Here is a 16,833-nt window from a genome sequence, read left to right as displayed (position 1 = left end):
CCATTGCCTTGCTAAAAGACAGCCTGATCAACCACAGAAGTACAAAAAATGTTTGTTAACTTTTCTGTACTTCAGTGGTTGACCCTGTCAGTTTTTGAGGTAGTTGTAACACTCATAACTATCCTGTGGTGCCATCTACATTCTTTATTCACGGTCATTAAGTTGTACCACTCCCCTGCTCACTTATTGAGTGAGTACTAAACATGGACATTTGGGGATAGTATATACTATTGAAATGATTGGACATGGCTATATCTGAAGTAAATATCTGTCATTATTCAGCCATGCTTTAGTGTTCTAAAGAGGGCCATCAATCAACAATCTAATTTAGTACCATTGCCAATAGACAACCTTAATCAATAAAACTCCATTTCCTTCTCTCATTGATTGTTGTGCTTTTAATTCCCTGACCAGAAGCCCATAATTGATTCAGACTCGAGCTTGTTACATTTGACAAGTTGCTGGTGTCTGGAGACATCATATGTTTATGTCCACTACAAAAAACTCCTAACAACGACAAACTGCCCATAGGGAATGGTCTACTAGAGGAAAACTCAGACATAGGTGCAATCGATTATGAGAACCGCTGAGCCAATAAAAAAGCTGGGAAGTTCTCTAGTACTCCAGGCCGCTGTGCTTGAAAATATTGTAGTTAGAACATGCATTCACTGCTTTATGAACTCCCACTAAGCTAAGCTACGACATCTGGAAGTTCCATGCAATCCATTCATGGAAAATGATATTTTCTAAAGCAATCTGGGAGAATTCAGAAGACCAGTGACATTATGTGCATTTTCCCCACGTTCTTAGTGTTAAAGCAAAAGCTGCTCCAATTTCTGCTCTCATATTTTTACAGCATAATTTAAAGACCACAGAACGGCTCATTTAAAACACCTCCGCTGCTTCCAGCGTTCCTTAGTTTTCCTTTGCATTAGAAGCAATTTATGCATCAAAATGCAGCTGATTGTTTTTTATGACAGAGTGTTTGAGACCTGTAAGCCTTAGGGTAGTCCTCCCCCAAACTTATTGCCTTCCTCCTTTTTACTGATCTTGTTTTTGCTGGTCTCAGCACTCTGCACACTCTACCACTGCCAATCAGTTCTAAAGTGCATATGGTCACTCCTTAAAACATAGCAACAATGGCTCCTAAGCAATTGGCATATTTAATTTACGTATAACTCCCTATGAAAATGCCGCTGCGTGTGCCCAGCCCCTGTAAATTAAATGATGTTAATCGGCCTACATAACTGATTGTGCCGCCCACTTAAAAAGATCTTTAAACTGGTCTCAGGCCCTCCATTGCAGCCTCTGTGTGCAGTTTTGTACTGCCATTTTGACCTCGCAAAATTATTTGCCAGGCCCAAACTTTCCTTTTTAATACATTTAAGTCACCTTTAGACCAGGCCATAACTGGCTCAAAGGGCAGGGTGGAGACTATTTAAAATTCAGCACATTTATTTGTATGTTTTTACATGTGCTGGTAATGAAAAACCCTTACATCTCTTTTTCACTATTGCCTGGCCTACCTCTTCCATGGGATAACATTAGTGCTACCTCATTACATTTTATAAGTGTAATTTCCAAATGGGAACAGGTAATCAGATCATGTTTGCCTTCCCTGGAATTGGTATTTAAAATCCTAGCTTTCTGTGAAGTCAAAATTTAAATTACACAATTTTGTAAAAGCCTCTTTTAGAAAGTTGGCATTTTCCTGCCTTAGCCGTTTAGTACCTAGAGCCCGTCAATGGTCACATGACTGGGTGTAGTTGACAGCTTGTGTATTCCTCATAGACAGCCACACACAACAGGGAGCTTATGTTTGCCTAGATGGGCCATCACTGGCAGGATGGGAGGGATGAACTGGGCACAGCACCTCTTACACCTGAATAGGCTGTGTCCTACCTCCACACAAAGGGATGCATAACCTATGTAGTTAGTCTGGAGCCAGGACAGGAAAGGTAGGATGCCTCTGGACTTCAAATGGGAACCTCTAGAAGCTTCTCACCCACTTCAAAGGCACAATTGGGTATAAATACTGGACCTCAGACATCACAACTTCAGTACACTTCTGGACCTGTGAATACTCTGCCAGGAAGAAGGACTGCTTTGCTGATGAAGGACTACCACTCTGCTGGACTGCTGCCTTGCTGTGCTGACCTGCTGCCTGATGGCCTCCTACCAGGGTGAGAAGGACTGGACCTACTTCTCTTAAACCCTGAACCCAAAGTGACTCCATGGGCTAGTTGGCTGGTTTCCTGATCTGAAGACTCAGGGACATAATAAGCTTCCAACAACCTTGCAGCTGGATTCTGCGATCTGTGACTCTACCCTTCCAAGTGGTTCCACTTCAAGCCTGGACCCTTGGAAGTGGGCTTAAGTGCTCCTGTCAGCCTCTGTGGACCCAGCAGAACTGATGCATCTCCTCTGCAGCACAGCACAACCTTGAGCAGAACCACTGCATCTCTGGTGCTGCCTGGACTGGACCCATCACAAAGATCTGCATTGCATTGCAACCCGTCACTGCACCGGAACCACTACTGCACAATGCATCTTCAGAACATTCCCACGCTGCCCTCATCAACTGCAGCCTCGACGACAGACTCCGCAACAAAGCCTTGGAGCTCCTTGGAACCGATGCATTGCCCCAACTGCAATCCCAGATGGCAAACTTTGCATTGCAAGCTTTTGCCGGCTCAGGATGCATAGGATCTTGCACCACAGCCTCACCACATCTTGTGACCGACGCATTGCTTCGACTGCCTGACACATCGTCGACGCGGATCGTCGCTACACTTCACATACCAGGATTGAAGGTACTTTGTTCAACAGCCTAACTGGGACCCTGTAGTCAACCCATGTGCCCTCATGGTCGGCCTGTACTTGTGACTTTGTCCAGTCTGATGCGACCTGATATCCACAATTGCTGCTTTAGGCCTTTTGGCACTATTGTTGCTTAGCATCTTTAAAGTTGAATATCTCTACTTTTACAGTTTGAACTTTTGTTGTTTTGGTCTTGGTTATTTAGTAAAAATGACTCAACTTTTCTAACTTTGTTTTGAGCTCCTTTCTTGGTGTTTTTCACTGTGTTACTATTTGAAGTGTTGCACAAATATTTTACACATTGTCTTATAGTGAAGTCTGATTGCTCTGTGCCAATGTTCCTGAGGGCGAAGCACAGGTTAATTTAGGGTTTTGTTCTGATTTCACCCTGAGAAGTATTGTGGCGCCACAAAGGTCTTCACCCCCCCAAAACCAACAACTCACTTTATTGCAAGGAGCATGGAAGTACACAAACAGACAAAGCAAACCAACCAGGATCAGGGATGGGACTACTACACTAATTGCACTTTTCTAGCTTCGTGGTCTGTGATTACACATGAATACCTAGATGTGAAATGCTCATAACAGAGTTTCAGTCCACTGTTCAAGGTGGGGGCAGAGAGGTGCAAAGGGGTCTTGGTTCACCAGGCCGTGACCCACAGCTTTGTAACGAACCTTGGGCCAGATGTAGCAAAGGCTTTTTCCCATGCTGTGTCAATGGGAAAATGTGTTCGTACATATGGCCCCTATCCTCTAGGTGCTAACATTTATTTCTAGATTTTGGAGCAAAGTTGCAGCTGGAAGATTCCTTATGTAGGGCCAATAAATAATGACTTCCCTGTTTATTGAATATTGAATTAAACAGGCTATAAAAACAACCCCTTCCTTTAGAGTTTTTGTTAATTCTGAGCCCAAGGGTACTGGCAGGAATGCTGTCACATTCTCTACAGCATGAACACACTGCTGTTTAACTCCAACAGCCCCCCACACCACTGTGCACAGATCAGGCACGTGTTCTTACCACAACGCGTCACACAAGAGTCGGACTGACTAGTGCAGTTCACTCTCTGCCACAGAGTCCGTTGCCTCTATGCTCCTCACCCTAGCCCAGCACTAAAGTGGGTGCACGATGGGCTTCAGAATGCTGGGAATGCGTCTCGCCCAACTGGCACCACATGAAGAAAACAATTACATTTTATCTAGTATACTTACCATGGACACCAGGGCTTGCAAAGGGACCATTGGAAGTGGGAATGTGTTATCGGACGAGCAGCTCCTCAGGTATTAGGATTGGGACAAGGATCAACAATGAGGAGGTAATATTAGAATATATGCCTATCTTCTCTGCCCCAGCTCCCTTAAGTCCTAAGGACTGAAACATTTAATTGCTGGGTATTGTGAGGTTATGTCTTTAGCACTAAACTGTACACTTTGAAAGAAGCAAATGCTAATACAAAATACGTTTTAAAAAATTAGTTGCACAGCAGTCTGAAAGTTAGGAAAGTTTCAGATGCAGTTTAAAAAAATATCAGAAACGTTTAAGGCATTGGCAAAATGGATAATTGCTCAAAGCCCCCACCTTCCAAGGGGGTCCCTGGGAAGGTGAACTATTTCTCTATCTCACATCTGTTTGTTTCTCCATCTCAACCTTTAATGTCTTATTCTATATTATTTGGCAACAAGGGGCTTGGAAAATCAGAAAATGGGTATTAAAATTCAAAGCTGTTCCATAAAGGAGTCCTTAAAGTATGTCTTTGCCAGGGACCCCAAAAGCTTTAAAATTACACTGGAAAATAAGGGAGCATATAGCTGATAGGCTTGCAAATAAAGGGTTTCCAATCACTGAAATTGTGATGGATGCAAAGTTCTACAGTATTCAGTGTGTAGTGCTATGCTCAGATGTAAAAGCATTTTGTGTTCGCCATCATTTTGTTACAACACGTATAACTTTACGCGGAGGACTTGGTGGTCATTTGGTCTGCATGCGGCAAGAGCCCAGCGGGTGTGGCGAAGGCTGTTATTTATCAGTGCGCTTGCGTGATGGACAAGACCAAGAGTGAAAGTCTACTGGTGTGTTTACCCCACTGATGCGTGGGTGCATCAAATACAAAATATTGTTTGATTTTACTCCATGTTTTCAATACTTGTGTATCAGTTGCATCCTCCCACAGGGTGTGGCTGTTTCTTGGTCTGTGGAGTTCACCCGGAGAACAGCAACATACCACAGTCAACGAGAACACGAGGCTTGTGGCAACCTGCCAGTGAGATGAATGGAAGAAAGGAGCAGTGTGGAGAGGCTCTATCCAGGCCAGCAACACACATCTTAACTGTTAGCTTAAATATAACTGTTTGCATGTTAGCTGAACTCTGTCCGCCTTGTAGTGTATTTAACCCATGAGCATGGTCTGTCTAAGGGATTAAATAGAGCGTTGTGGCAGTGTAAAAACCCTCAGTGCAGACGCTCTTTGCAAGCTCTTCTTCACGGGCTCAGTGACTCGGTATGTTGCTTCTTTGATGCATTTTAAATGTTTATGTCATCAATTTCACCCACCTGGCCGTGGGGTGGAGGAGGACGTGGTGCCGAGAGGGAGATTTGCTTTAGGAGAAGTTACCGCCCCCCTAGGTGACTTCCTGCCTGTGTTGCCTAGTAAGTTGGGCCAGTCAAGCCTACGTTTGGACCTCTGGAAGGACTATGGATTCAGTCGCAGTTTTGTTTGGTGTGTCCGTTATTCACTCAGTTATAGTAGTTGTCTATGAAGGTAATTTAGTCCGATTATAGCAAAGAAATAAGACCCTGAAGGTGATCTCGACCAGTCCTTTTGGTGCAGTAAACTAATATTATTTTTCGAATGCCTCATGTATTTAGAAGACAAAAAAACTTGCAGCCTTTAGGTCGCTGTATGACCCCATGCTTCGTTTGATTCATTTGAGGCAGTAGTTTTGATGGAATATTGTGAGAGGTTTAAATGAGTATTGTTTTAAGTTTTTAATTAAAAAGTGTTTTTCCTCTTCAAGGTCTCACTTTCATTTAGGTTTGTCTTAGCATATGTTTAGGTATGCGGTGCCTGAATTATTGACCATTTGAAGGTTATGATGCTTAATACTTGTGTTTCATTTAAAAAAACTGTTCTACAGCTTTCTTGTACAAAGTTAGAGGGGCTGTTCTTTCACTGTATTTTGTAGAATGCTTACGAGAACTACAAAAGTGCTAATAACATACTATTAAATGCTGTTCACAAGCCTATATGCGGAGGTCTCAGCAAGGGCTGGCTTTAGGGTGGTGCGACCGGTGCAGCATCACCTAGCTCTGACTATGGTAGGAGGTGATGTATTTAGGAATTTATAGGTTCAAAAGCATGTGAACTTCCTTGTACATCCAACAGTTTTCAAGCAACAATGTCAAGCTAACTCTTGTGATTAATGTTCTTGCCAGGGAGAGATAGGAATTTTGTCTAGTGGGAGTTTTGACTCATCATAGTAGCACGGAGGGTTACTGTGCCTGCTGCAAAGAACGTGTACCATGCAGATCACAGTACTGCGTGTGAGTTGTGCTATAACAAAAATGAAATGCATGTCAGAGAGCTGTTATGGAGAGATGGGGGGCACTGTTGCTTGGTAGTAGTGAGGGAATTTGTGGAGAAGGACATGGGGGCACCAAAAAAGACTGCCACCAGTGCTAAAGCCAACCCTGGTCTCAACCTTTGCTTCTAATTTACGTTCTCTGCAGAGATTGCTGCACTCGGGCATGCATACATTTTAGAAGCAAATGTGGGAGAGATGAGGAGAGTGGCTGGAAAATGGTAAATACTTACTACTAAAGTGGGGGGGTGGGAAAGATGTAAGAAAGGCTTATGAGGGCTCAAGGGAGGGCCATGCTCTCCTACCCACAAAACAGCTGATTTCTATTCAAGGGTTGCCCTTCAATAGTGACTACAGCCGGAAAGGACTCCAAACGGTTGAATATGACCTCCAGTTCAGAGCTGGGGTAAGTTCAACATTACATATGCCTAACCACTGGTACTGTAACACCCTGCCATAAACAAAATAATGGGGGTAGCAACTTAAAATAAAACCCAGAAGGAACCAATGTTAAAAGGAGTTAAATTAAGCAATATAAAATAAAACATTTTGTTTAATGTTATAAATATTGCCTATAAGTGAAACATGATTAATATTTTATTTTAAGATATTTTATTTCCCTTTCTCAAATGTGTTACCAATACATTTTTGAATGTAATATATTCAACATAAATACATTTTTTAAATACAATTATGTGTCTAATGCTATTACATAAAACTAATTAACTTTAATATATAGCACACAATATTTTTTTTATAATTTTTAAAAATGTTTTATAAACTTATAAACTTTTCCCTATCCCTTACCATAGGGAGGTCTCTGCCTCAACTGCAGAGGTCTCAACCAAGTGTGTGGAGCACCAAATGAGGTTATAAAGTCACTACTAGTGGCATCTCTATGGTTGTATTTCGTATTTTCTACTGATTCTACCTCCTTTTTCTGGTGGTGGTGACATGTAAGTCTATCTTTTATAGTAACTTTACACTTTTAAAAGGTGAACAGCCAAGGGTAGTAAAGTTACTCAAAAGTGTAAGAGTACATTTAGCTGTAGTAATCTTTACGTGTTGAGTTACCTTTGTCAATAGGCTCCTATGTGTTAGAAGTTAATGCCTTGGCACGTGATCAGTTGTCTTTCTTTCTAGACCGTGAATCTTGTATGTATGTTTTAATATTTGGGGTTATTAACTGGCAGGGGGCAGGTATATCCACTCACAAAGTTAGTAAATCAGTACCTTTGTTAGGTGAATATTGTTTTAGTGAAAACATTAGGCTTGCCAATAGTAGCTTGCAGCTGGTAGCTATGGCTCAATACAGCAGGCTTTTTCTCAAGGAAATGTACATTAAGTATTCAAGTTGCACCAAAATGCAAATAAAGTGAGAAACGCATCAGTAAATTCTCGAACCTGTTTAGCACAAACAAGAAATATTTAATTAAACAAGAAGACCAGAACAACATAGCAAATTGGGAAACGATATGTGGATTTTTAAAATGTAAAAGTAAAAAAGAAACAAGCAACATCAAAGCGCCAGTGTTAATCAATGAGTGGGCGTGACTAGGTCCTGCGCATCTTTTTAGGCAAACTGCAATTTCTACAGTGCAGTGATTTACCAAGGTCAACAGTGTCATCTTCTGAAATTGGGCACAATTATGAGATGCTAGCTGCAAATGTATTAAAATTACTGACCCTGGAGTCACAAATCCAGGAACTAATTGCACCACTGTACCATGCAGTTACGAGTCCTGTTCTCCGGATTGGGGAATAACCATATGGACGGCACAATACTATGTTCTTTCCCACTTGCCTATCCCCTATTTTGAGAACATTTTTGCCAGAGTTGAGCTCTCTGCCTACAGCTGGACCGCAAGCAATTTTTACAGGAGCCATAAAAATTAGACCCAATGTTCTCATACCTGGTAAACCTGGCCACTTAAAATTGACTAACACATGGAGTGCCACTCTGACCCACTCTTGAACAGCCCTTGAGAAGAATTATGGATATGGAAATAATCCAGCATGGGAAGGTAGGATGCAGCAGCTGATAAGGATTCCCTAAGGCTGGATGTAATGTTTTTAATGGTCCACTTGAAGCATTGAGTTTTAGTTCCAAAACCTCAGAGAGGGAAAAGTTGAAGAACTTAGCTCCAAGGTAAATTCACTACTTTGATCACTTTGCCACCTCTTGCCTCTCTTTCGGTTTATCTTCAGAGTTAGATAACATCATGTAAGACAATAGCCATTAGTGTTGGAACATTAAGAGAGATAGTCATGCAAATTTCCATAGGGCCAGATTCCAGCAGTGTCTGCCGCAAATCTTAAAGGGAGGGTCTAGGTGGGGGAGGAATAATTGAAAAACAAAATACCTGTTCCCATCACCACCACCTACCGCCTAGCTCCTCTGCTCTTCTTCTGTTGTCCCGACATTCACTGGGGCACCAGTACAGGCTCCCCAGCGATACTGGCACTGCTCTCATGATAAACCTAGCATGAGAGCATTGCCAGGATTGGTCTGAGCGGTTTGTTCTGCCACTCAGACAGTGCCCTGGGGTCTGTGCAGTTTCTCCAGCCTGGCTCTGTGCACAGCCGGGTTGGAGAAACCTAAGTGCGCATGTGTGTTTGGCCGGCCTGAGACTGCAGGCCAGACACACATGCGCACATAGTGCACAGACTCATTGCACCCTCCCACCTCCTGTGGCCCAGCTTCGCCCCTCCCTGCACTTGCTGCTGGTTGTGCCAGCAGCTGCAAAATATAACGATAATGAAATATTGCTTTATTTTACAGCTCCTGGCACTTAGCCAGGGTAGGTGACGCTCCTTCACCATTGAGAAGGAGCTGCCCCTGCCAGATACTCCCTGTTTGAAGACCCACTCAAGCTTTTTTCAAACTATAATCATCTCCAGGGGAGATGTACATGGAAATCTTCCTTACAGAGCTTGTACATTTCTTACGTAAACTAGGTACCTTGTCACAGTCTCTGCAAATATTTTCTAAATCACAACTTTTCTTCGAACTTAAAACACTTTCACATGATCACAACCCAAATTCCAAGATTCTCAGAGGTACCTTCTACCAGGCCAAATCTATTAGCAGCAGCAGGTTCAAAAACATCTTTCAAACAGAACTCCAGCACATGTTCTATCGTCTGACATTTTGTTTCAGGAAATGTGCCATTCCTGTTTATTTAAGGTGCCTTAGAAAAGCACCCTAGTGAGTGCGGGTTTATTCTTAGGAGGAGTCACAGTGATAAAATACAAATTAAGACCAACAGTCTTGGCCGGGAATGGAAATAACTGTCCTCGCTATACGGTGTTTTTTAATACTGATTTTGCATTAAGTGGATTAAAGTATTACCCACACTTCTTGAACATTTCAGGACCCACTGTATAAAAGACTTTTATTTTTTCCACTTATTTATGGCTCGGAATCTTAATCATAATCGAGTTTTGAATCATCAGAAATGAATCCCTTGGATGACTTGTAACTAATGCGGACTCTTTTCAGACCTAAATACTACTGTAGTGCATATCTTGACATTTTTTCATAAGGCCCTGTATATTTTTTATAAAGTTTCCTATAGTTCTCCTTTAATCCTACTGTGTCAAAGACCTTTAGCAAGATTCAGGGAAGGCACATTGTCCAGTTTTGATCCCATTGTAGCAATTTGTAAAACAGTTTTGTGCTTTAGCGACCTTCTGGATTGCCACTGGCATTATTGGTTTTAGACACAAAGCACAGCATTTATTGAAGGTTTTAATGTGATGCCCTCCTTGGTAAATCTATTTTGCTTGGTTTCTGGGACTTGTCACCATGCATGACGTTATGCTTTAAATCTCAAACGCTTGTGTAGAATGCATCATATGAAGGTGGAGGAGAATAAGGCCAGGTTTGTCATCAAGATACCTTCCAAAAATTAAGCAGTTCCCTCGCCTCTAACTTAACTCTAACTCAATTTTGGGCAGGTTTTCTGTTACCATCCAATTCTGAATGAGACCCTAACACTGTGTAATTTGGATATCACCTCTGTTTTTTATTAAAATGTTTTTAAAGGTCTTTACTGATTGGAGATATGCAGCAGCCATATGGTTTTTAGGGAATTAAAGCTGTCTGGTAATGTGATATCTGAAGAATGTTAGTTTTGAGCTATTGTGGTGTCCTTCAGGGCTATTTTTGTTTAGCATCTAAGGCAGAACAGTCGCTGCCTCTATGAACTGCACACTAGTGCTTTAGGGCCTGACTTAGAGTTTGGTAGACCGGTAACTCCATTGAAAATGTACCATGTCTGCCAAGATCCCAGTCTCCTCGACTCATTCAGAGACGAGTGGACCATAAGCTTTCTCCCACTGAAGCCCCAGTGATGCAGTTGACTAAAAGCTTGCTCTGACAGTCACAACAGACTAGGGGGCCTTTAGTGGAAGAAGTGATGATGGAAAGAAAAGAACAATAATGACCCCTACACCATGGGAGAAAACTCATTCCGTTGGGGGTCATTTTTTCGATTTTTTTTCTGAACCAAAATCCTGCTTTGGGAGTTTGTTTTTGAAAAACAAAAAACAGTAAAAGTTTGTGAAGCTTCCTCCTGTTCACCCACACTCAGCTCTTCAGAAAATAATCGGGCTACAGGGGTGTTAAGGTTGTGCAGTTATCCATCCCATATCCTTCTGCTTGCTGCTGTGCTCATGGACTGGTGGAGGGGCAAGGGATCAGAACACTTCCACCATCTGATACATCAGATGGACATGGCACAAAGAGAAAAAAACACCAAACCCTGCATTGTGGTGTCACCTGGAAATATAGACCTGCACTGAGTGAAGAGATTCCAAATCATGACCACCCATCTTCACAATACTTCCAGAGCTATACATTTCTTGCCAAAAAAAGGAATTCTTTAGTTGAGGAGTAAAGCCCCCTATCCAGTATCCAGTATGCCTAACTGCTGGTTCTGTCACTTAGCAAGTGTGTATCTTGGCTGATAATATAGCCAGACCAGGTAAAGCTGCTTAGGAGGTCGGACAGCTGGATCTTTAAACTAGCAGGAGTGAATTCGTATTCTGCTAATTCAAAACTTACAAACTTGCAAAACTAGGGGGTTAATAATATTACAATGTTTGGCATCCAGATATTGGTTGCAAAACATTAATACATATGATACCTATTTAGTATTTGGAACAAACGCCCACAGCATGCCCCTTCGAGCCTCTGAATCAGATTTTATTCAGGAACCCTTTTTAGGAGTCTGAAAACGTATTCCTGTTCCTAAAATGGATAGTAATTCGCAAAAATAATTATATCACATGTAAATAGTGACTCAGAGCATTTTCAACTGTGAAAATGCTTCGTACATCTGGTCCTAAGTTATTTAAAAACTTCTTGTTATGTTTTATTAAACCTCATTTGTGCTAATTACATCAATCTATTTATTATTTTTCCCATTATGGACAAAGTGGAGATTCTTAATAGTAAACAATCAGCCAAATATTAGGGGACCTCTACATCAACCAAATATGCCAAGCTGTAGGGCTTGCATTAACATCTATGCTAGTTTTTCGAGCTTTCATGACTCAAGTTTCGTCCATTAATTTCTTTGTTGAGTAGGGACTCCTGTAGCACACACAGTAGAAATACCTGACAAGGATACACAAATATTCAAAGCAGACTAATTTGGATAAGAGATGTACTTTGCCAATTAATATGGAATTATCATGAGGGATGAATCTTGCAAAAGGAGGGCATACATTTAAATGTTAGATGTTTAACGTGATCAGTGGACACATATCTGACTTAAGAAAATATAAATGTTTGTAATGAGTCGTCTGTCACTTTTGTGTGCAAAGAATCTTCAAATAATGTTAGACATACTTTATTTTGAACAAAACGTCCAGTGCCTGCCTAGAGACAAGCAGGTCGGAGGTTTGAATGTCATTGTATAAGTTAGCTTATCATCCTTCTGAGGTCACAAAAGCACTGTGGTTGAGCTTAGTTATATTAAAACCTGTTACCCAAGGGCCTACATACAAACACTTCAGAAATCAGCTGTACTGCATTGTTCTATGGTAAAAATTGTGCAGATCCATATTTCTTAAGAGTTGGCAGAACATGATGTTGCCTTCTATGCTAAAAAGACATTTTGCACTGTGGTGCAAAGGCAGTGCAACAAAGTCTTATGTGAGATTTGAACTAATGGTACATCCTCCTTTACAAATTCCATCTCAAGGGCAACCCCCCAGCAGTAAGCCCTAACTATACACCTTCTGGGTAGGATTCTCACGCAATATTCTACCTGCCTCTTGTCTGTGCCTGGTTTCATTTGGTTCTAGTATTTTATACAAAGTTGGATCACTCTGTTTCAAAAGGTCTGTCTTCTCACTTACATTCTGTAACAAAGATGTGTATTTAATGTAGTATATTTTACTTAGAGTCCCATGGATTTAAAGACCATGGAGTCTATTCATAAAGGTGTCTTAGATTATGGATGTTAAATCTGTCAGCTTTAGGGTGGTCTTCCATCAAATGTTTTGCCTGTTTGCCTCACATTTTTGTGATTTTGTTTTGTTGGCCTTAGAACTTTGAGCAGTTTATCACTGCTGAAGTGCTGAAGTGCATGTGCTTTCTCACCTAAACATAATATGATTGGTTGATCCACAATTGGCATATTTAATTTACTTATAAGTCCCTAGTAAAGTGCCCAACAGGTGCCCAGGGCCTGTAAATGATATGCTACTAGTGGGACTTCATCTTGGCCCACTCAAGTAGCCTAAAACATGTCTCAGGTCTGCCATTGCAAAGCTTGTATGTGAAATTGCAATGCCGTATCGATTTGCCATTTAAAACCTCTTGCCAAGCTTTAAACCCCCCCTTTTACTACATATAAGTCACCCCTAAGGTAGGATCTATATAGCTCATAGGGCAGGGTGCTATGCAGTTAAAAGGCAGGACATGTACTTTTAAGTTTTACATGTCCTGATAGTGAAAAACTCTCAAATTCGTTTTCCACTACTGTGAGGAGTACCTCTCCTAGGATAACATTAGGGATCCCTTGTTACAATTAATAAGTTGTAATTCCTGATTGACAAGGAGTAGACCTGTCATGCTTAGTACATATTGAATTGTAACGAAAAATCCTCTTTAATGGTAAAGTTGTATATATCATTACAATTTTGAAAAGCCCTATTTTTTAAAGTTGGCATTACCTGTGTACCTGCAGCCTGTCTCCAATACACATCTGGGGTGGGGTGACAGCTCGACCTGTGCATTCCTTCAAGACAGCCTCATACAAAGAGAAGTTAGGTGTGACTGATGAGCCATCCTGGGTTCAATGGGAAGGAGGGGCACCTGAATAGGCAGTGCCCTGTCCCCACACAAAGAACTACATAACCCCCTACAGTGAGTCTGTAGCCAGGACAGGAAGGAAGGACCTTTGTGCACTTCAAAGCCCTTCTTTGAAGTCTCCCCCCACTTCAAAGGCACTACTGGGTATGAGAATTGATTGAACTTCTGACCCTACCAACTCAGTACACTTCTGGACCTGTGGACACTCTTTCAGGAAGAAGGACTGCTGTGCTGCTACAATGACTTCTGGACTGTTATTCTGGAAGAACTGCTTTCATGCTATACTGCCTGCTGCCCTCCTTGCCTGCGTAAGAAGGACTGGACCCACAACCACTGAACCAAGAACCAGAGTGTCTCCAAGGGCTTACAGGCTTGCCTCCTGTTCTTCTGAAGTCACAGGGACACAAAAGACTTCAAACTAATCACCTACAGCTTCTGGACTTTGCTTGCTGCAAGTCTTGTCCTGCCAAGTGGTGCTAACCCAGTCCTGGGCCCTTGGAAGTGGGTATAATGTGCAGCTCCAGTCCAAAATCCATGCATTGTTGCCAATGTGTCACTCAGAACCAGCACATCTCCATCGACACTGTTGCAAGGATCGCGGACACCGCATTACTGTTGATGCTGGTGCATCGCTGCTGCTGCGAGGATCGGAACCACAGCATTGCCGACTGCATGACACATATCCTCCAATCCTCACCTACATTTTCGGGATCAACACCAGCGCACCGCCTCCTTTGCTCCTTGCATCTTGCTCTCCACGTTGCCGTATCTCCGAACCAAGGTTCTTTTTTCAGCTGGCGAAGGCTGGTCCCTGTATTCGCCCCGTGCTCAATCCCGGTCGGCCTGACTTTTCAGATTTTACCTGGTCTACCATAACTAGATAGCCACAGTTAGCGCTTTATGCTTCTTAGCACTAGAACTAACTTATTCTTTAAAAAATCATATCTTGAGTTCTACTAAGTGGATTTTTGATGTTTTGTATTGTTTATTTCATTAAATTAGGATTTACTTTTCTATCCAGGTGTGGTATTTTTTTGTATGGTGTTTTCACTGTTTTACTGTTTGAACTGTTGCACAAATACTTAACAGATTGCCTCTTAAGTTAAGCCTGACTGCTCTGTGCCAAGGTACCGGGGGTGAGTTCAGGTTAATTTAGGGTGTGTCAGTGACGTACCCTGACTAGGATTGTGGTCTCTGCTTAGACAGGGTGCAGCTCTCTGCCTACTAGAAACCCAATTTCTAACAATGGAAGTACGGTACTCCTGTAGTACTCTATGACAAACTCTCAAATGCCTCTGTGAATTGACTCCAAAACATCTACAATCAGAAGAAAGTGGGAATACTTAAGTATTATACATGTACAGTTACTATTTCTACTGATAGGGAGTTGGGCGTCTCTAGACAAATTTACTCAAGCATGTAAGAGTGTGTAAAACAGTACTCCAGTAGTACTGCTTCCCATACTCATAAAAGATTTTCTGAATCAGCCCCAGATTAAATCACAATGAGAAAATTATATACAAAATATGGCAAAATGTGCTGGTTAAAATGCAGCCATGCAAACAATATTTATGTGCTCAACAAACAAGGCTTGCTCTTTCAAATCCATGTGGAAAAAACTTGATTAGAGTATATTACCATAATTTGTCCATGTGTTTCCATGTAACCTTACAGCTTTGGATATTTATGATGGTCATTAATTTGTATTGTTTCTTTTTTACAGGCTCTTCCACAAGACGGAAAGCTTCAAAAAGACGAGCATACTATCTCTAACACATGAGTTACAATGGCTATAGACTTATGAAGTGGCTTTGTTTGTTCTGTCGGATATCAAGATTGTGAAAATACCCCTTTTTGAACCCTGTTGTCCACTCTTTGTTTCACATCTTTGATCCTACATCATTCCTTTCCACTATGAGTGGCTTCTTCTCGTATCTGGACCCAAGAAGGATCCAGTGGGGTGCAACATGGAATGCAGTCCACTCCAGGATTTTGCGTACAAAACCTGTGGAGTCAATGTTGGAAGGGAGTGGAATAACCACCATTCATGGAACCAAATTGGCCCGTGTACTTACCACGTTGGATCTAGTTTCCCTGGGTGTTGGGAGCTGTGTGGGAACAGGCATGTATGTTGTAACCGGTCTGGTGGCTAAGGAGATGGCAGGGCCTGGAGTCATAGTTTCCTTTATAATCGCAGCAGTGGCTTCCATTTTGTCAGGTAAGTTTCTTTCTTTAATATTGAAAAATACAGTCCCAGTGGATTATGTTTCTTGAGTGTTTGTGTATGAAGTATTGTAGATTTCTGCAGCCAAAGTGAAGATGAAAAACAGCTACAATGGAACATAGCTCTGAGATTACTTCTTCTCTCTGAAATTCGGGACAAGGAGTTCCTCATGCTTTTCCTTTCATTGTGTAGTTGGTTGAAGGTGCCTTGCTTCGCGTGCTCTGGGGACATAGCATCTCAGTGTGCTAATATTTTTGCTTTATGGTTTGTTCCGCCTTATTTTTTATATTGCCTGTTTTTTACTTCTCAGTAGCACTGCCGACACAAGGGTTCTTGCTGGTCAGGAGTCAACTGAGCGCCAGTTCTTTCTTGATTATTTTCTCCACCCTTTCCTCATTTACGCACTTTTTTAGCTCACCAGCTTCCCTCCTAAGACACATTCTTTCTCATGATGGCCTTAAATCCAGCACTGCTGTGTGACTTCTCCAGAAAATATAGCTTTGGCATTACCTTTGTGCTCTGCCATTGTTTCATTGCTCAACTTGGAGCACTGTGGGACTAATAGTTCTTTACGTCATTCTTTTCCTTGTGTGGTTGGTTAAAGGTGCATGGCTCCACATGTTATGGGGACATAGCAGCTAAGACTGCTTTTATTTTTCATTCATGGTTTATTGCTTCTCACATATAATTTGCCTTGTGTTTATTTCCTAGTAGTACCTCCAGCAAGGAATCTTTCAGTTTTGTACAGGAGTCAACTAAACTCCAAATCTGCTTTGATTTTATTTCTCACAGTTTCCAACCTAAGCGATGCTCCCTCTCATGATAGACCTTAAATTTAGTGCTGCCACATGAACGCACAGCGAGTGCACCAGGGCTGCTCCAA

At 41.8% G+C, this 16,833-nt stretch overlaps 1 protein-coding gene across 2 annotated transcripts in view; it reads left to right on the top strand.

Annotated features, from left to right (window-relative positions):
* SLC7A14 (solute carrier family 7 member 14) overlaps window positions 1–16,833 on the top strand; it is a 251,765-nt gene that overhangs the window by 115,765 nt on the left and 119,167 nt on the right. For both annotated transcript variants that reach the window (XM_069213022.1, XM_069213023.1), the window contains one exon: window positions 15,450–15,944. In XM_069213022.1, the coding sequence (XP_069069123.1) occupies window positions 15,641–15,944 (304 nt within the window). In that variant the 5' untranslated portion in view covers window positions 15,450–15,640. The remainder of the gene's footprint in view (window positions 1–15,449; window positions 15,945–16,833) is intronic.

Source organism: Pleurodeles waltl, chromosome 11 (genome assembly GCF_031143425.1).
Source record: "Pleurodeles waltl isolate 20211129_DDA chromosome 11, aPleWal1.hap1.20221129, whole genome shotgun sequence".
NCBI classification, from domain to species: domain Eukaryota; kingdom Metazoa; phylum Chordata; class Amphibia; order Caudata; family Salamandridae; genus Pleurodeles; species Pleurodeles waltl.
This window is presented reverse-complemented; position numbering and strand designations above follow the sequence as displayed.